The 18,760-nt window shown below is 39.0% G+C and overlaps 1 protein-coding gene across 1 annotated transcript in view; it reads right to left on the bottom strand.

Moving 5' to 3' along the window:
* Positions 1–7,596: 7,596 nt before the first annotated feature.
* The window catches only part of LOC117947297 (N-terminal EF-hand calcium-binding protein 1-like), a 14,707-nt gene continuing 3,543 nt past the window's right edge, over positions 7,597–18,760 (bottom strand). The window contains exons 3-12 of the mRNA XM_034876038.1: positions 15,135–15,243; positions 13,778–13,803; positions 13,359–13,456; positions 11,305–11,563; positions 11,073–11,152; positions 10,201–10,254; positions 9,847–9,959; positions 9,622–9,699; positions 9,421–9,512; positions 7,597–8,811 (exon numbers count right to left, since the gene is read on the bottom strand). Of these exons, the coding sequence (XP_034731929.1) occupies positions 8,783–8,811; positions 9,421–9,512; positions 9,622–9,699; positions 9,847–9,959; positions 10,201–10,254; positions 11,073–11,152; positions 11,305–11,563; positions 13,359–13,456; positions 13,778–13,803; positions 15,135–15,243 (938 nt within the window). The 3' untranslated portion in view covers positions 7,597–8,782. The remainder of the gene's footprint in view (positions 8,812–9,420; positions 9,513–9,621; positions 9,700–9,846; positions 9,960–10,200; positions 10,255–11,072; positions 11,153–11,304; positions 11,564–13,358; positions 13,457–13,777; positions 13,804–15,134; positions 15,244–18,760) is intronic.

Here is an 18,760-nt window from a genome sequence, read left to right on the forward strand (position 1 = left end):
TCTCTCCCTCCCTCTGTCTCCCTCCCCCCCTCCCTCTGTCTCCCTCCCTTCTTCTGTCTATCCAGGATACAGCAGGGAGGAGCTGAACATTTGTGATGCTGCTGCAAGAGTCTAGACCCACTTCAAATGAATGATGGGATAGCTCAGAGGGGGGAAGCAGGTTACTGGCAGACACCATTTGGAGGGGGCCACCATGTGACGCTGTAATCTTTGTTTGTGCTCCCTAATCCGGTAGTGTACAGTATATCCATGTGAGTCTGTGTGTGCCCTTCATGTCAGAGTGAATTAGGAAGGATGCTGTTAATCCGGTGCTCCCTCTAGTGGTGTCAACATGGGAAAACAAGTGTCTTTGTTCTGTCGTGCAGAAAGGTGACACCAGAGAGAAAATGGAGACCCACTGGCCATGTTCAGTGCTGCCATTTATAGATGAATAATGATGATGATGCTGAGGCACATAATGTTTCTGTATCACCTGATTCACCACTTTAATTTCACCATGGCTAATGGGGAAATTGCCACCAGGTGTTCAAACAGGACCAAACTTGTAAACAGCAAGCCAGTGTGCTCATACGGCTCCATGACAACAGGGGCAGTAGCCTACTTTAGGTACAGACACTTACTGGGCGGCCAAGATATATAGAGTAGCCTACAATCAGCTATTGAAATTATATAGCTGGATATTCTGTACAGTTGGAAACATTAAAAACAGTTTATAGCTACAAAATTATATGTAATATGAATTGTTTGAGGTGTTAAAATATCAAACAATGCGTGCTTATCGTAAAATTGATTTAAATTTTCATTTGCAAAACTATAGTCTATAACGTCAGGTGGATTTCCCTGAATTTAATTTAGGCACTCGATTCGGCGCTAATGGTTTGCACGTCACTTTTTCAACCACAAGATGGCAATCTAAAACCTGTTAATGCGGCATAATCAGACTATAAAATAGGACTTGAGATAAAAAAAGAAACTATTGTCATCATACTGCTGTGCAAGACTGCGATTACCCTCCCTGACATTAAAAACGATATTAAATGTTGAAAACAATATTTTATAAAGTCATGTAAAATAGTAAGCTTCTAACTAAACAATGCAAGCTTCTAAATAAACAATGCAAGAGAGGATGTGTAGGCTACGTAGCTATTTGTATATCAAGCTCTAATAAATTGTTTGCTTTGAGAAGCAGCCTAACAAGTTAACGTATTCACGAGGCTGCTGAATAGAGGATAGTTATCAACATTAGTTTGAATAAGGGTAAAAAGTGCATTCCGAGAATGAGCCCCGTTCTGTTAACGTCAGTAACTGCTTGCATTACTATTCACGCTGACAAAGTCGACCCACATCACCAAGCTCTGTTCAGAAGAACGTCTCAGCTATAAACGGTGCAGCGGGAGCCGAGCCTGGTTTCACCCAGGGACACTTTCTGCCACCGGTCCGGGGACTTTCCCCTGGGCGGAATAGAGAAACTAGGTCCTCCGCATGTAGCCCAGATAGCAAGCCTTCCGAATGCCCGGATTTAAACTGGGTGCGTGCTAGATAAATGGAAAGCCAGACAATGCTTATTCACAATCACGGTGCCTGAAAAGGTGGAATTGGTCCCGCAGTATAATGTTAATCAACAATAGCCTAATCTTATACAATGCGGCAGTTTTCTCTTTCAAAAGATCGTCTATGTTGTTTGTAAGTAGTCTTGAATCAAAAAGTTAAAAAAAAAAAAAAACGCGAGGGATCATGGGTAATTTAAAGGTACAGGTACAATGATTTTATCAGTTAGGCTTTATAAGTTATCATTTGTTTGTGGGCTACATGGACAATCTGTGCCCCTGCACCGAAATAAATAACACTACAGATTGGATTGCAATCTGGCTGCTATCACTTCTTCTACATTTACACGCTGATTCAGCCGGTGATACTATATAAACTGTCTAAGGTGTAGTTTACATTAGTGTTTAGCACAGAAGTAATTTTGCTGTCAAGTAGGCTAAATTATTAGCTTAAATAACAAAAATGCTCGAGAGAAAAAACAACAGGGAGGAATAAGCATCGTTTTACTGGGATTTCTTGCAAGTGATTGTAAATTAGCCTAAAAACTAAAAACAAAGATATAGGGAATTCACTTTAATCTTTCATGGTTCTCAATGCAAGAGAACGGTTTATTTTAATGGTATTTTTAATTGGAGGAAATTAGCACTTTCTCCCTTTCATGGAAGCCTACTTTATTAACCATTGGCTGAAATGTATTTAAATCTGACAAACGAATATTGTCCCCATATATAACAATGGCCTTTCAAAAGAAAAGAAAAACAAGCTGTCTTCAAAAGCTAAAAGCCATTTGTTTAATCGATTTAGAGTATGATAAGATCATCCGAATCGTTTGAAAGAGCCCACTGAAAACACGTTCACAGCATGCCATCAGTTCTACTGTTATAATTTAAAAAACGAAAACCAAAGGAATTGTATCATAAATTCTTACAATAAAATAGGTTTATTTAAGCATATTAACACTTACATGCACTTACATCATGTAACAAGAATTTGAATCGCATGTGATCTGTCGTCATTCTACCTAGTAGCATACAGCTGCGGTACCGAAGACTGATCGCAATTCTACAAGAGAAGAACAGAAATCCGAGTTTACTGTGAGTAGTTCTCTCGGGTGGAACCAGGTGGCGCAATATCTCGGCACTGCACCGTGGTCATACTATCTGGCAGAATCACTTGGGGCTGCAGGCCCAAAACTTACTTTTACCTCTAATATTCACCACACTGGGACACAGTCATTTACATTTGAACATTTTTCATTTAATTTCACGTATAATAAATAACTGTATCCACTCAACAAAAGCTGACAGTCTAATCAACAACACAGTGTTTACAGAGGTCCACATCTGGTAGGATACTGCCAAAAGTGGCACACAATTATTTGTAAGAATTTGCTGTTGAATTAAACTACTAAATATAGCTTGTTTTCTTATCTTTTTATTTCATTTTACTAATAACCCTTGCAGGAATAGATATTCAAGTCTTACTTGATTAAAAGTATATAACAATTCCCCTATATGACCCAAGAGAATGATATTTAAATACAGAACACATTGCAGGCCGATTATGATAAAATTAGCTCCACCTCAACCAGGTAAAACATTGAAATATTGCCCAAAATGCATCAATTATTGCAAATTATACTTTAAGAGACACAAATGATCCCTATTGCAATAATAGTTGTGCCATTTGAATGAGTGGGGTGACTGCATGGCTGAGATTATCAGGCAGGCAATTATTTAAAAATATATTGCTTGCATGATTGGACTGATATGGCACTATTCCAAATGTGTTGCACCAGTATGATGGCACAATAATTACTGCTTTTGCCGACAGTGATGACAGATGTTGAAGGACTGCCAGCCCACAGGCAGCACTGATACAGCATCTTAAAGGAGGCTGCAAACCAATAAAAAAAAAATCATGATTTTCTTCTGCATTTAAGCGCAGTTTGTGCTCCATCTTTTTTGGTAAGACAACGGTTTCTTAAAAGCAGACCGTTTGAAAATAGCTGGTGGCAGAGGTGGAGGAATAATTAAAATCTGGATTTAAGTAAAAGCAACAATTCCAAAGTAGAAAAATACTGCATTGAAAACACATGTGTAGCCTTGTTGACTGTAAATGTACCAAAGTATTCAAATATTAAAAGGCTCATTGGGAAGAGGGTGAAAATATTGATGAGTAAACTGTATTTAATGGTTGGTCCTGGTGCAGCTAAGCCTGATTATTATACACTCTACAGCAGTGTGTCATAATCATAACTGTATTGCAATTTTGCCGCCTTGTATTTCTAATCTGGGGATTTTTTTTACGCTTTCAATTGGATTATTTGCTCACTACTTTACGTAAAAATGCATTAATACAAAGCTAAAACAACACTGTATTTAATGCTCTTGGTGCTACAAATTTGACCTTTTGACAGCAATATTTTAAAAAGTTTATCTCATAAGTCATGTTGAATGCAGTCTCTTGATCTACAACATCACTTCTGAGTGCAGGCATCAAGAGGAATGTCTTTTGAGGAATAAGAACCAGTTCATGGGTAGAAGAATAGGAAGTTACGACTAAAATCTGGCAGATATTGAGCACACTTTGATATCTCTGGGAAACAAAAATATCAGCAAAATCATAGTCACAAATGCACCACAACAACAAGTTTAATTGACATGAACTTTTAATAGTTTTGACAATTTAGTTTTCTCCATTTAATAAAACATGTCAGAGGCATTCATCATACTCCCTGCAAATTTTACATGATTTGTTCTTACGTGTCTCTGTAAGCATCAGATCGTGCATTCTCATTGTCTTTTCCCTATTTTGTTTTGGATTGCTTTCATTTATTTTTGGCCTTTCTATTTTTGGCTGCTCTTAATTGTTCTCTTGTTGCTTTTTTCATTACGGCTTTCTTCTTGCAGTTCTGTATCTGTAATCGTATTCACAGGCTGCTTCAATCTTCTCTGTTTTCACCTTTTAATCATCTTCTTTTCATATATTTTTAACAGAATATTTTTCTCTCAATCTCTTTTTTGTCCTCTGATGCGTCTGCTTCCTCTTGCTTGTGAATGGGAGGTTGACAATTCAATTCCAGGACTGCAGGATAAATCTGGATGGAAAAAGTGAAAAAGCAGCACCCCTCCCTCATTACTTCCACTGCGGTGCCCTTGAGCATGGCCCTTTACCCCAACCGTTCAAGTGGAGCTGCTCAGCGTACTGGGCAGCTTCCAGCTGTGACTGGGTGTAACTGAGTGATCAGGGTCAGGGTGATCAAAAGAAAGGCTTCCTCTCCGTGAAACTCTCCTTAATAGACAAAGGTTAAAAAAAATTTAAAAAACGGAAAAGCACACAATTTAATGGACAGGGGTGTCCACATTCTTGTATCCCTTTAGTGTGGATGCACTGTAAGTGCAGGCGTTTTCACTAAATGTATTTTTTCAATCCCATCATTGTTGTTTCTCTCTCGTTACCTCTACCCTGCACATACTTTTCTGTTTGTTGTTCACATCACACTGTCCTCCATAACCCTATAGTTTCCATTTCTTTTTCTCCTATATTTTATTCTCCCTCTTTTTTTTTCTCACGGTGCCAATTTACTGTCTGGTTTAATATGTCTTTTAATCAGTCTTTTCATCAGGCTGCTCCACCCAAACCTCCTGCGTTCTCATCCCGCATGGGGTTTATTTCTCCTCCCTCCTGCACTTTTCTCCACTGCTTCCATATCTTTCTGTATTTTACCTCAGTTTTTCATGTACTTTCCTTTTCTCTGTCTCTTTTTGCAATTCTTGTGGCAATATTGAGTCTTCTTAAAACCTCTCCAGTACTCTGTAGATGATCAAGTGCTTTTTTGTCTCGCCCGACTTCTACCTATGACTATAACTACTACCTATGACTATGACTACTACCTGTGACTATGACTATGACTATGACTCAGTATAATTATCAAATTGTGAACTGTTTTTCTTTTCAGTAGATGTACTATAAACAGGCAGAGGTTGTTTTTGGTGCAGTGAGCTGAAAGTTGTTAAGCAGGGACACAATTACGGGCTTAAGGTTCCGTCTTCATATTTCGGCATCTCTATGGTTACAGTGCCATTTAGTGACCTAATAATAACACTTGAAACTGCAAGTTAAATGAAATGGTGTGCTTACTGCAGTATCTATGCTCAATGCTGCACTGATATTTGCATATTCAAAGAATAAATGTTCCGCTCATCACTGTCCTTGTTTATGGACAGGAGCAGAAAGATAACAGTAACCTAGTTTTATTCAGATCAACACCATTAAACTGAAATAAAATATTTTCTCTCTCACTCTCTCTTTCTCTCTTTCTCTCTCTCTCTCTCTCTCTCTCTCTCTCGTATGAGCTGATGCACTCCCCCACGTGTTTGTGTCATCTGATGCTGATGCCAAAGCAACTGTGTGGTCTATGAAAGTATCTGATAAGACGGATCAAACGCTTTCTAATTCCAGAAATATGTTTTGTGCCTTGGGCCGTCAGTAATCCCTCCTTGATCAACTGTCACAGGCCTGAAACATGCTACAAGACACCTAACTGTATTCGTCACTGCATCCTCTGAATCCAAGCTCCCACCTCCTCCTCCTCCGTGTTGCTCCATCCATCCTCCTGTTACCTTATAGCTTATCACAAAGCTGGCCAATGGTGGTGTGTGAGTGGGTTAAGGATACCGGAGCTCAGGCTTTCTGCTTGAGTTTGCTTTCGTTTTGGCGTCAATGTGCCCTGACAGTATTGACTTTCGGCAGCCAATGTCTCCCTGTCTTTTCACAAACCACTTCTTCTTTATATTCTCTCTTGCCAATATATTCCCTCTCACCCTGTCTCCAACTATTCTAAGCACTTATTCATTATTATACATAAACACATGCACATAAGCGCCAAATTGATCAAATAGCTGTGTAGTGACAGTCAGCGTCTGCTAATGGGTGCCAAACGTCACAAATGGAACCTGTTTACAGCCAATTAATCCACACCATATTGAGTGACGCACACTCTCTTTTGTCAGCCTTACATTTATTAGTGGAACTATACTATACCCTACGCAACTGAAAATTGATGCTGGGTGACCTTATATGCTGATTATACATGGAACATATGTAGGATGTTTTTTAGCCCGCATAGCTGCCGGATGTGTTGGCCCTGACAGAACCCTCACTGTAACTGAGGAGAAAATCGAAGCAGGGAAAGATTAGGGTGTGTCATAAGATAAGGCAGAAGCATTTCTCTCCTTGAGAGGCTGCAGCTGTAAAATGCCTCCTTTCTGCACCAATTTTATTCCCTTCAGTTTTCAACAGAGAAACCTTTGTTGGAAAAACAACACATTTCACTTTCAAGCTATATATGTTTTATTTAGTCTAGCTTTGCCAGACCATCTTCCAAGGATAGTCTAGCTCTGTCTGGATGTACCCTGCAGAGATCTGAGGAGCAGTTTACCATAGTCTTCATGAATCCACCAGAGTTTAAAATTGCAACACAAAGAAAGCAAAAGGAAACTGACATTGGCGCAAAGACATGCATCTGGCAGAAGCAATCTAGGAGGTGGAATGTCATGGATATAGACTAGGTTTTATTAGAACCATGTGAGATTTGTAAATTTGATTAATATGAACTTCTACTTACATTGTACATAGATTTAGGAGGATTTGAAGTATAACACAACACAATTTAAAGTGCTTACTTTTTGTAGTTAATGAACTCTGGGGTAAAGATGCTGTGAAGACAAATATAACCTGATAGACTTGATGGTGGCTGAGGCTCAGGGGTAGATGGGAGGCAGTGGTTGTCTGCCTACCAGAAGGTTGGGGTTTGATTCCTAGCCCTGCAGTCCCATGTTGAAGTGTCCTTGGGCAAGACACTGAACCCTGACTTACCCCCGATGCTGCATCGGAGTGTAAATGTGTGTGAATGAATATCTGACGAGCAGGTAGCACATCGGCCACAGTGAACCATTCATTTATCAGTAAATATCTATGATCTTTATTAGATCACAATTCATAAACAGTGTACTCATCTTAAGCAAGAGGACAATTAATGCGTCATTTAATTTTATCAACAAGTCATGAACATTATTTCATGCCAGAAAACAAACATCCACATAACAACTGTATATTCTTCATAAAATAAATGATAAAACACTTAAAAAAAAGAGTGAACACATTCGTTCCTCACATTATCGGATCAACCACCACTCAATATACTATTAACTGTACATTTACCAATGTTCTACAACAATAACTAACATCTTACAGCTTTCGTTGACTTGTCTGTCTAATCACATTACACCGAACAGTTTCTGCTTAATATCTGTACTCAAAATATAAACTTCTGTGCACTGTACAGTTTACACTAAAAATGGAAAACAAGGGCTTTCAGCTTAATTTCTAGAGTGACAGCACAGGCAAACTGCAGACGTATTTGTTTAATTGTTAGCGTCCGCTAATGTCTCACTACACTTTAGTGTAGCTCTTGGCTTGTTATAACAGCAGTTGGTTGAACATTTTTAATAGACGATCTACAATAAACAACCATTCTTCATAATTAGGTCCAGGCTTTTTCTAAAGTCCAGGAGTGACACACTCATGACAATACAAGTTTAGATGTGGACCATAATCGTTCATTCACTATGTTTTTCCTATTGGCTGTCTAACCCATCAGCAAAAAGACGTTTGGTAGCAAAGCTTTGAAGGTGACAACAAAGTACAATACCACAGACAGAACAAGGGGAAATGCAGGGTAACCCTACCGCCAGTTATGTTTTGTCTGTATTGAAGAATGAGTGATGGATGGTGATGGATGGACAGATCATTGATGTGTTTCTATTTTTGTGGCATCAATGACATCACGTCTATTCTAAGATGTAGTTCTGATTTAAATAAACTACCACTGAGAAATAAGAAATCAAGCAAATATTTATATTCTTTCTATTAAATCTGAAACAATAAATGTGGTTGTAAATGAATGCTGGCACAAATCCTGATCACACAATAACACATTGCATTGCCTTCAATTGTTTCTCTCCAAGGTAATTTTAATTTGTTGTATTGTTGACTGATTTATCTGAGCAATCTTCTTTTTTTATAACCTGGGAGTTATAGCTTTGCAAAAATCCTAGTCATGCCATAAGGGAAAAAATGGATATCAAAGAACAAAAAATATAAAACAATTACGCAATCAGCTCTTCCTCCTGCTTTCATTGTGTTGAATAGCAGCAGCTGCTTTTCCCTGTCAGTTGTTGTTCATAATCCACCAAGATGCTGTCAAATGAAACAATAATCAGACATCAATGACGGTAAATTCCCCACTATGTTAACTGTTGCTAACTTTTTCTGCTAATAGGCTAATAGTGGGTTTATCAGAGCTTTTTAGCTGAATACCTCTGCCTGGTGCGTCTGAAAATTACGCTGATGAGAGTGGTGAGAGTGAACCAAAACATTAAAGTTACGGTACAGAAAACCAAAACAACGCACAGAGCGAAGCTAAAACACTCTGTTAGAACTAAGGGAAACTGCAGAATTGGGGTATAATTATCTGGGTGCAATGACAAATAAATTTCATGTAGTCATTTACTCTAATAATATTACTTAAAACTATTAATTAAAGCAGCTTTAATATTAAGGGAAATATTTACCTTTAAAGCATCTAACTTCTATTGTTTTACACAAGTCATTCACCCAAAAAGACTCCTAGATAATCCTTTCTATCTTGGACCACATAAAACCCCTGTTTATTATGTAAGACATCTGCATTAATACTTTTTTTTGCATTAATTCTATTAAATTCAATTCTTTAAACTATCAAATAAATCAAACTGGATTCATGTGAGAGTTAGTGCAGGAAATAGCAGCCGGCATAATGGTTCCTACCTGGCAGGAGCATGGTGGAGACCATCTCCGGCTCTTCCAGTGAGTCGATAATGCAGCGCTGGAAGGTCTTGCTAATGGGTGACTGCAAGTAGCTGAGAGGAGAAAGATGGAGGAAAAGGATGAGACACATTTTGATTGAGCAGTGACATTTTCAGAACATGTTTCCTAGTCTAATATGGCATTATACCCGTCGGATCTTACCTCATCCAGGAGAGCCGATCCTGCCAAAACTCGTACATGATGAAGCATGATCTGTCTGGCAGGTTCTGGACTGAAACGCTAAAAATAAAAAGAGACAGGGAGAAAAAAAGAGAGCAGTGGGGGTTACAGTACCTCATTTGTTTGGAATAATGAAAGCAATTTGAAGAGGTTGTATTAAATCACAGAGAGGTTAAATAAAGGCACTGAGCCAGACAAAGGACATACTGCAGGTTGTTTAGCTGGCTGCCGGTGGTATCTGTATAGATTTTAAGAGCTTGTTGAAACTGCTCCACATCCTTCTCCTTCACAGACATTTGTCTTTGAACCAGAAGTATGTTCTAAAGAGAGAAAACAAACTAAAGTCATAATCACATCTTAAAACAATGTCAAAAGATTAGGCTCAATTTGGATTTTAAGTGAATTTGCATTTTTGATTCCCAGCCATTCAAAAATATAATAGAATGTATGAATCGTATATCTGTAAAATGTAACACATTTCTTGTCAGTGCAAAACACCTTGTATAATCTGAAAGAACGTTTCCTACTTGTGTAGCTATATTCAGCACACGTTGGACTCACCGATTTATACGTCCCTGCCAATGTGTCCTCTTTAAGAGGTTCAAGATGTGGACTCTGAAAATGGGGGCATAAATATTTCAGTCAGTCATGAGCAGAACAAGAATTAGCAGCAGAACATGCTTAACCAAATCCAGCAAGATAACGGCTCCTAGTAACAAAGCATTGGTTTTCCCAAGAAGAGAATGCCATACACATTTTAACCCTCCAACAGCTTCACTGCAGCCCTGAGAATTCTAGTTACACTACATCCTTGTCTGCTTGAGCAAGATAAGAAATTCTTGAGATCCATGTATTAGCAGGCAGGCTCATTATCCTTGAAGCGCTGGCATCTAACCTTGGAAGATACCTCATCTATATTGAATAAATAATCATCAAAAAATAATCATTCAAAATTAAAAATGAAATAAGTACTACATGCCATGTAGCTATTTGTGCTCTTCTCCATGCTGCTGGATGCTGCTGCTCCATCCACCACCCGTGTCACGGCAGGTCCCCGAAGCCTGCGTGAACGGCCCTACGCTACGCTAAAGTTACACGCCAGGTCAAGCACAAATGTCTCCTTTACAACACCATGGACAAGGAGTGATTCATCTTGGAGGTGGAAAAACATAACAGCCACCACAGATCCTTTTTTTATAAGGATGCCAGAAAAGAGAAGGCATGGAGGTTAATTGCAGGAGCGCTTGGATTGGAAGTAGATACTACTTGTCCGGTGAAAAATACGCTTAATTTACTTTCTTGCCAAGAGTTAGATAAAAGAATTGACCCCGCTCACTTGTTCGTGCACTAAATATTAAGGTTGCTAGAGCCAGCAGACAGTTAGCTTAGCTTACCATACAGAGTAGAAGCACAAAAACAGATGATATACCAACCTCACACTCCAGTTTGTCTATGAGCTGCTCCAGTTGGTTGATTTGGGAGCCCCAATGGTTGTCTGGCTCCACGCTGACCCCTAAACCCCAGAAATACCATCAGCAAAATAGAGGAACTATCTCCCTGAGCTAGATTGCACCAATATGCCTTTTTAAATTTCCAGTATTTTTTAACATTTGCCTTCATCAGATTTACCTACAGTATCTGAATTGTAGTGTTCCTGAAACGTACCTGTGGTGAGCATGCCAGAGTAGGGATCAGTAGGGGAGAGACACATGTTCTTCTGGATGCGTCGGCCGGTGCGTTTGGCCACCTTCTGGATAGGCAGGTCTTCAGGCTTCTTCAGTATCCTCTTCCCGGTACAGCCCTGGTCATGAACTGCCTCCATAGCGTAGTCCAGTGATGACTGAAGGGACTGCAGCTGGGTGGAGGTCTCCCTCAGCAGAAGGCGCGTCACAAACTGACCCAGCACTGATGAACCCTGATACTCCTGAATGGATGTGTAAGGGTAAAAATTAAGAATCTGCAATAATGTGAGTAAAATAAATCATCACTCATTACTCATCTTATATTGAACTGTTTCTTGTGATTTGTAGTTGATATGATGAAATTGTCTGCCTTACTAAATGTACTGTAAAGAAAGAAGCTGCAAGTCCAGATGCCAACTGATTCTTGATTTAGTTATGCTCATCTTTTTGAAGAAGAAAATAGCTGATTCTCAGACAATCTGCTAATACCCTGAAAACCTTGTATTTTGAGTTTTTGGGGTTTGTCAAGATTAAGTTCTCACTCCCCCTTTAATCTTCATTCAACAGGTATCTTATTGCAGTTATTTGGTCAGAGGAACCAAGTTAAAATAGCATTATTCCCACCTGCTAAAAACAAAAGAGAGTAAACACAGACACATGGCGAAGAAGCATCACTATGTAGATTAACCTTAATTACAGCAATGGATGCAAGGTAATAATGGGCTATTCCATGAACTGGAAAGTGATTTTATTATAATGTATGGATGTCTAGTGCCAGTTGCGGAGGACTTCCTGAAAACTTTAAGTTTCAGTGCAGTGGCTGCTATTTTTTGTGGATAATGAACCCCATCAGCAACACCAGCCCCCTGGGTTGCAACAAAATAGAGCTCTTAAAAAAGGACAAGAAGACATTTGAAAAACGACCACCAAGCTTGTTGAATTCCCTGTTACTATGTGCTCCATTTACTCGGCAGCAGAGGTGCTGTACCACGTCAGTAATGAACACAGTTCTTTTTTCAAGTTATCCTCCCTTCGTTATGAGACAGAAAAGCTGCGACAACACAGCAGATGTTTTGTTTTCTCGAGGCACAACAACAACACATTGTAGTCTGTAGAGTTCATAATTTTTCTCTTTGTTTGTCCGGGTATTTTGAGTCTTGGTGGCCCTTGAGCACTTCTATAGGTTTAGTTTTATCTTCGGTTTAGCAATGAGAATTTAATATGGCTGATTTCACAATAGCTATAAAGGCAGCTGCTCTTCAGTGTAAAGAAAGCTTTCTGACTGACTAATAGCAACATGAAATTTGCATGAGCTGTAGGAAGGCATGGGAGATATAGAGAAAGGGAAAGCACATGAGAAAGAGAAAGAGGACAATGTTGGAGAAGATAGATGCACAGAGAAACAAGATAAAATAGTGTGCGACTGAGTGAATAATAAACTAAGATTATTTTTTTTCAACATTGAAAAAGATTTAAGAGAAGGAGAGAGCAGTTAAAAAAAGGTCCTGTGTTTGTGGTGCAGTTCTTTGGAGGACATCTGACATCAGATCAGTCGGACAGCTGGGGAGGTTGTCAGCCTTAGTTACTGTCATCTACGCTCCACTATCACTCTGTATTCCCTCTCTTCATCAGTGACACTCACTTCCTGCACTGCAGTCAAAATTATAATAAGTCTGTATCCACACTCAAGCATGAATCATGCACCTGATTCTCTTCCCTTGCCAAATATAAATAAATATTCACCAGTTGGCTTAACATGGAGGGTAAGCTGAGATCGATAAAGAGTGAGCTGAGCTATTGATTTGTCTTAGTGTAAGATCTCTGATGATGAAGCTGACCGTGTGGGCCTAAAACAACATGATTACAGTCCTGCACTTTAATCCCCTCTGTTGGAATATACAGTATGCTCTTCTTCTCAACCAAGCTTCATAACAGGATTTCATAAAGCTCTAATTAGCCTGAAAGTCTGAATGCTTGGAGGCATTCAAATGTTCTAAAATTCAACACAATACAGAGGTGAAAGCCGGCATCACCCACCTCTTTAGTTTTGTCCATGGCCTTCAAAATGGCCACATTCAGCTTCTCCAGGGCAGACAGGACATTGGCGTATTCCCCCAGATGTGGGGTGAAGTACTCTGGAAAAGATTTGTTGAGCATTATTTCTATCAATGGTGTTTTCTTACAAGAAGGAAACAATTCAATGTGAAATAAATGGCATTAATTAGAATTAAAGTACATTGGCCACTATCACAATTATATCTTATCTGAGTTACTGACTGGGGCATACTTGTGTTTGAATTGTAGTCATTATTTGGCAGCTTTAGCCAACAGAACCAGCTAAAATAATAAAGCCTTGGATTTTTGTGAAACATAAAAGTGATCTATGCGCTGTATATTATGGTTTGAGACTGATTTCATTAGCAAAGGCATTAAAATAATGAATGACAAATAATCACCTGAGAGTTTGTCTATGTCCAGGTTGCTGTGAGGCAATTGGAAGACAAAAAAAGAGACATGGTAATTAAAGAGATGTCTTTTTGTCAGACTTTGGTAATCCTCTGACTTTTTATCACCATCAAACATCATCATCAGGGTAAAAAATCAATTTGTCCAATACTTTAGCATGATGAACTAAGCTGGTGAACATCCACTAGGGTGACCAGGTGTCCCAGTTTTCTGGGGACAGGCAAGAGCAGACCACAAATTGAAAGAATATTTTGCGTAGCAAGAAATACTGGGCAGTTTTGGACTGGACGTTTTGCTTTTTTTTAGCTACCATTTTTATTTCACAGATAAAAACGTTGGATATTTTTATGATATAGTGAATGTCGAACTTGAAATGTCCCCAATATTTTCTTTTCTTTTTATGTCTCCAGTTTTTATGTCAGAGATCTTGTCACCTTACATAGACTATTGTTTTCTTGTAGTGTTGGACCTTTTCATTTGAAAAAAGATAGCAGTGACTTTCACTATTGGACTATTGCTACAGTTTGGGTTGAATGACATGTTTATTCAAAACGGTGTGAAACAATGTGCCACGGGCTTTGAAGAAAGAGGAGCTGTGGAGCTGTGAGAACAGTTAACACTCACAGTAACACAATTGCCTTGCAAATACACTAGAAGCACTTGCACATAAAGTATAAGTAAAGTATGGTATAATCGTCTGTATTTTTAGTCATTATAATGTACTTCAATGTCTAGTGATTTACTTGATTTTACTAGACATTGGCATTGTAAGGCAAAATGTCTTGGAGATTATATTTGTGTTGTTTCAGTCAGTATTTTATGATATTATAGTTTCAATAATTTAGAAAGACAATATTTAAATGAATGCCCATCTAGGGTTTGTTATGCATTGCAAGTTTTCTGTCTAAAGTTGACAGTAAACACAACAGGTGTTAGCTAAAGCTATAAAACAAGACAGATCATTCTTGTCTGTGATTGGTTGGCTTCAGTGATGCCAACAGCAAAGGAATGATTTCTCACATTTCATTAGCATTGTGCCCACAGACACAGCAAAGAACGTCCTCTTGGGTATTTCTTTTGCTGCAACCCCACACATTTTTCATTACAATAAATGTTTCTCAAGTTGAATGTTAGCCGGTGGCACAGTAAAATGTTTTGCATCTTTTACAATTTTGTTTGTGCTCATCAGTGTGCAGACAGAGCGCTGCAATTTAGGCTCTCTATGGAACACTGACATCATCTTCACTAAAGTGAGGCGTTGACGTCTCACTGCAAGGCAGCAGGAGAGCAGAAGGGGCTACAGATGGCAGCTGAGCTGGAAGACTTCTAAAAGGGAGATAGGCTTACTCTGTGTGTTGCCTGTCGATAGAGAAATACAGCTCCTGCATCTGGTCGTCAGTGAGGACACCATCAGTGAAGTATGACTGGAACTCCTCCAAGGACAGCTTCCCATCGTCTGAAAGGAGACAAACCCGTGAAAGGGATACCTCAGTGAAGCCCGAAAGGTTTTACCAACTTAATGAAGAGGTTTTCCATTATTTGTTGTAACAGTACAAGGTTCACTTTTACTACCAGCAATAACCTCAGTGGTGCTGCTGCAAGTAAAATTATTTCACATCAATCAGCATAATCCTAAAATCTGTCTTTATTTAGCTTTAAGACCTTGTTCAAGGACAAAACTACACTTAGAAGTTTTTCCCATAAAGCTGAATTAACATTTGGCAGTACGTTCATTTTATGCAACCCTATTACTACAGCAAATGATTATTTGTTAGAGATCACAAAATATGTTCTAGAAAATCAAATGTTATGTCAAATGTGCTCTTAGTAAAAACTTTATTGAGCGGCGCATATTCTTTAATGACTTCTGTTTAAATTAATGTTACAATTCATTTCTCCTTTTACAATATTGTAACAATCCCAATGGCACAGTTTGCACATCAACCAATCTTATACCAGCATAGGTCAGGAAACACAAAGACAAGTATATGTCAAAGATAAGCGGCGTCTGGGCCTGTGTGCTGCATGGCCTGCAGAAGGATCGAGGGCTAGTTTGAGTAGTCAGAGCAAGCTAACTTCAGATTTAAATGAGATCTCGCCACCATCTGCCCAGCTTTGCTGCACTGAAACCTTTTGAGACCCGCCTCTGAGATCTCTGCCGGGCTCAGACTGATATGCCTGAGCCAACAGTAAATCACATCATCTGTTATGTTTGTGAGAACTATTTTGACTTGCTGCCAGCTAATACAGTTGATGGCTCTGGACATGATGCAGCAACGGCTTGTTAGCAAAGTGACAAATTTCCAGAAGAGACTTGCTGTTGTATTCTGTGTTTGCTACATAAAGTAACATTAAAGTGTTTTACATTGTTTTGCTTTTTTAATCATCACATACTGACCATACCCTTAAAATGGAAATCATACGGACCATGTGTTGTGTGTTCTGGCTACATTAAACCTTGGATTAAGCTATTAGAATTATAATCAATTATAAATAAAATCTTCTCTCCACACGATGTAGGAGTAAACACAATCTGTTGCACCTCTGACTCATTATCCAGCCTTCCCCATCAGAGCTGCTTAGGTGTAGATTCACACCCTATTAGACACCCAAATACAATTTACAGTGAGGCTCAGATGGTACGTTATGCAAGCGTTTGCTGTTTCTCCGAGCAGAGCAGCAAAACGATTGAGCTTCTAGACAGTCTTTGTCTCACAAGCTAAATGAAAGTAACCTGGGCAGCATGTGCTTTGCCCGGAAGATTTAAAAACATGCAGCATTTTGTAACAAGTGTAACAACATTCACTGATTATCATTTATTGGAACAGTGCAATCAATGCACAACTCAACTGTCCTCCTCTCAATGTTGAATTTATTTCATGTCTTATGCAGACTTTTCTTTTAACGGTATTTTACAATGTGATTATTCAATGACATTTAAAATCTTTTATAGTTCTGTGTGAGGAATAGAGCTAGTTACTGTAATCAACCTTCAGCTCCTAAAACAGTGAGATTCAATTTAAGAATATGCAGATTTTGCAGCAACTGATCCTGAGGCTTCTTGACTAACAACTGTCAATACAACCCCTCTGCAGGGGCAAATTGAAGTGTTGTTAAGACGGATGATAAATCAGTACCTCACGACAGAAATGAGGCAGTTAACTAGCTTTAACTGTCACATTTCACACTGAATAAAACTGCAGCTCTACCTGCAACCTCAATGAAAATCCCTCCCTGCACTAAAGCCTGTATTTTTTCAGGAACACGTTTCCTTGAGGTAATCCTAAAGCTTAAAGGGCTAAAACCGCAGCAGTGCCAAATAATTCACAAAGCACAACAGGGCAATTCACATAGGCAGAGCGCATAGACAACGCATAGACTCTACTTTCAGAGAAACATGGTGAACCATTTTTAGAAATTCTGTGTTTTTATGATAGATAGATAGATAGATAGATAGATAGATAGATAGATAGATAGATAGATAGATAGATAGATAGATAGATAGATAGATAGATAGATAGATAGATAGATAGATAGAGCCAACCAGAACTAGAGCACATCACTGCATCTTTGGACAATGCTGCAGTCGTCTACATTCCTCTCTGCTACAGCGCTGAATACAGCCTGCCAGGAAGTGAAGCAGAAACCTCAGGGATTCTTATTATCGGAGTGTCAAGACATGAAAAAGCAAAACCACGCGGTGCCCAGCTAGTGCAACTAGTGGGAAACCAATCAATGGCTTTGACAAATCATTTTTCAGCCCACTGCTTGTTATACCGATTCAGCCCAGATCATGAGACTTTGGTCTGTTTGTTACGAAAGCCTCCTGAAGGCAAATGTGTGACTTATCGCTCTTAACAAAATGCATGGCTCTGCCATTAGTTTGATTATTTTAAAAGACTAAAACCTAATTGCTTGCATGTCAGTATTTTTACTCATGTTATTGTTTGTTTTTTCAAATCAGGGTTGAACCAAAAAAATTGGATTATATTATCATTGTTCAAATCCGCTGTGTACATCCCTGAGCTCAGTGTGTATTCATGTAATGTATTAGAAATAAATCTTAGCACAAGGCTGGTGAGTGAAAGTCGAGTCTACTTCATGTTCTTGTTTTATACAATTGTTTTATTGCTTCAAAAAAATATAATTTCTCATTCCCACAGCGTGAAGGAATCAGAGTGCAGTGGGTTGGTAGCCAGCCCTCATAATGTGGTAAAACTGCAGTGCTCAAGGCGTACCATGGCAGCCCACTCAGTGCTGATTGGTAGGAGGAACCTTCCTCACTGGTGCACGACTCAGTGAGATTGTGAAGATGAACCAAGCAGAGCTGGGCTGCCAATTGAAGATAGCTAACATAAAAACACGACAGAGTTTTCTTCTCTTGCTATGTCTTCCCTCTTTCTACAAAGACTGAAAAAGAAAAGCTTTGTGTGAGTGCTAGAGGGTGGCGGGTGGAGAGAAAGAACACAAAGAGCAGACTTAAGGCTTCACAGAAATGCATGTAATAGGAATACCTTCCTTACTAAAACGGAGTCATCAAATACTTATTTCTAATAAAATGTCACTGTGTTGTACTAATTCACAAATTAAGAAATAAAAGTCTACCCACCCTTTCCTTCTAACTTCTACAGTTTCTTCACTGCAGATGCAAAGAAAAAGGACCTTTTAAGGGCTCTTTCCTAATTCACAGACTGTTTTTTTCATATCTGAATATCTCCACATGACAACCGCTGCTCATGGCACACGTTGCATCATTAATCCTGCTCTTATGTAACACTGTCCTTCTGAGGGAGGTGAGCAGACTTCGTCGATACTCTGGGTGCATTATTCTCTTACCCCCTTTCTGTTGTACATTCCATTAGATGGAGATGCAGTACATTATTTAAAAATGAAGAGCAAAACATGTTCTTGTTTGTCAGCACAGTTTTTAACGTGGAGCTGAATGTTCTGTTTTCAAGTATGGGGGGCGGGGG

The sequence above is a fragment of the Etheostoma cragini genome, chromosome 7 (assembly GCF_013103735.1).
Source record: "Etheostoma cragini isolate CJK2018 chromosome 7, CSU_Ecrag_1.0, whole genome shotgun sequence".
NCBI lineage: Eukaryota > Metazoa > Chordata > Actinopteri > Perciformes > Percidae > Etheostoma > Etheostoma cragini.